At 44.6% G+C, this 2,544-nt stretch overlaps 1 protein-coding gene across 1 annotated transcript in view; it reads right to left on the bottom strand.

Moving 5' to 3' along the window:
- Positions 1-2,544, bottom strand: part of LOC106811338 (nuclear hormone receptor FTZ-F1-like) — a gene marked incomplete at its 3' end in the record, with an annotated part of 26,550 nt that overhangs the window by 16,825 nt on the left and 7,181 nt on the right. The window contains exons 4-5 of the mRNA XM_014814920.1: positions 1,340-1,346; positions 1,193-1,243 (exon numbers count right to left, since the gene is read on the bottom strand). Of these exons, the coding sequence (XP_014670406.1) occupies positions 1,193-1,243; positions 1,340-1,346 (58 nt within the window). The remainder of the gene's footprint in view (positions 1-1,192; positions 1,244-1,339; positions 1,347-2,544) is intronic.

The following is a 2,544-nucleotide window of genomic DNA, read 5'->3' as shown; positions in this document are numbered from 1 at the left end:
TTCGTTATATTAAGCCTGTTGTAGATTTATTTATTATTTTAGAAGCAATAATTAATTAATCATTTGTTTAATTAAAAGCAAAAATATACATGACAATGATGACATGTAATTATTCGTATATTAGCTGGCAAATTAAACTAGATAGAGTTATCACTGATAGTGATTAATACCCTCGCAATACCGCTTTGTCGGAGGGGAAATGGAAGGTCATGGTGTGGCGTATATTATGAGTAAAGAATACACAGAACACAAAAAATATGATGAAATTAAAAAAAGAAAAAAAGATGAGATACGGTTTCCATGGCAATATATGTCCACACACAAAATATGTCACGTACATCTACACTTCATGGTGATCAAGTGTCTAAAGTTTGATTGGAATCCCTTGAAATCTGTGAAAGTAGTTCGTACCACAAACTTTTTGCAACGGCGGGGGTATAATTAAGGATGAGATACGGTTTCCATGGCAACGCGTCGATGGACGCACACAAGAAATATGTCTCGCACATCTACACTTCATCGTGACCAAGTGTATGAAGTTTGATTGGAATCCCTTGAAAACTGTGGAAGTAGTTTGCGCCATAAACATTTTGCAACGGACCGACCGACCGACTGCCTGAGCGCCCGACCATTCGCCCATTCGCCCTCCCGCCCAACCGCCCGACCGACCAATCGTAAGATGACGCCTATATACCGCCTTCAAACTTCGTTTGCGGCGGTATAAAAAGACTTTCATCATATTAAGTATATTTGATAGATTTTTTTCTTAAAAGTCATATTTCGTTGATCTGCGATATCTTGTACTATCATTTGGTGATGAAGATTGTTAGTTGGAACACAGCTTGATATAATTTAACTCTATGCAACGTAGCGTGTGCTGCTAGTTGCGATGACAAGACGTGTGGAAGAGAGTTTGGTCTGAGTATTATAATCGAACGTGCTTATCCATCATCTGGGCCAGTGACGCCCGCAGATAGAACACACGTGAAAGCACAGTCTTCCAGTAAATTTTGGGTTAAAAATTTTGTTTCATACAGTTTTGTTCAAAAAGTCTCTCTCGCACCAGACTCATCCAGATTGCCATTTCCACGACGTCAAAAATTTCTCAGGGGGGCATGCCACCCAGACCCCCCTACATGTCAAGCTGTGCCTCTTTTTATATCACCTTGAGAATTTTATCCTTCGGCTTTACGTTTCTTAAACGACCTAGCGTGGGCCTCCAGTGCGATCTGGCGCATCGTGCCTGCAGTGGCAAACACATTGTCATAAAGGCACGCCTACTGAGGGTCTCAAAATAATACTGACTGGCCAAATAATGTCTGCTAACCACCCACGTTACAGCAAACCTGCAACACGCAAGGGACACAACAATAGGTTCAAAATTGAGGGCAGCAAGCCAGCAGTTTCGCTGCCTACAAAGTGTCAAGAGTCAGCTAGGCTATTTGCTTCAAACGTCAGCAGTCAATGCTTGCTGCCCAAGATATCCTAATACACCATAAAACAACAACCACCAAAGATTCTGCCTGCTGGGTGAGTAAACTTGCTCCTGCCCTTTTCACTGCCAGCAAGTAGTTTGATCGGGCGCAACGCAAGTTAATTTCTAACCTTGTTACATAGACACCAAACATCTATCACCGACATTACACCCAACAGTGCAACAGCCACCACTTTACTGGGCAAGTAACAACCGCCTGACATTACTACCAACACTAACATCTGTGCCACACAATACGCTAAGTAAAACTAAAACTAAAACATCGTACAATATTTTTGCCAACAGTTGTTCCACCGCGTCTATCATGGGCTAACCGCACAAAGAATCACCTAAACCTCGCCTCCAACATTCTTTGAGTATATCATCATCCAACGCAACACAGTTCCCCAACACATCAATTCCCTCGCTTCTACATTTCGTTGCAAACATCTAACAAACACAGTTCCCGAATACATCTAACCCTATATAGCCTCCTCCATTCCTCAGATACGATGTTTCCTCCACTATACCCCCATTACGCTAAATTAGTGACACTCCTCACAGCATATCTAACTCCTCACCGTGACACACCTTGAGAAAATAACACACACTGCACACGACATAGTAAGTGAACAACCACGACTGACAACCACGACTGCAAGCCCTCGGCTCTCCTACACCATTGTCCTCCCCTATTCATCTATACACCCACATATTCCATTCCTACAACCACTGAGGAGACATCTAACACACACCACACACACACACCACACACACACACACACACAACACATGTCACGCACGACAGCGACGCACGTGCACAAACCACGGGCACAAACAGACACGCACGCGCACGCACGCCACGCACGCACGCACACGCATGCACGCACACACACGTGCACAAACAGCAATTTGCACGTACACACGCACCACACGCACGCACGCACGCACGTACACACGTACAAAACGCACGCAACACACACACACGTTCACGCACACGCAATTTGCACGCACCTTCCAGCTTCATGCCGACCTCGAGGCACTCTGAAGCGCCACGTAGGGACACCCGC

The sequence above is a fragment of the Priapulus caudatus genome, unplaced genomic scaffold (genome assembly GCF_000485595.1).
Source record: "Priapulus caudatus unplaced genomic scaffold, Priapulus_caudatus-5.0.1 Scaffold529, whole genome shotgun sequence".
Lineage (NCBI taxonomy): Eukaryota > Metazoa > Priapulida > Priapulimorpha > Priapulimorphida > Priapulidae > Priapulus > Priapulus caudatus.
The sequence above is the reverse complement of the archived record's forward strand: the minus strand, read 5'-3'. Positions and strand labels throughout refer to the sequence as shown.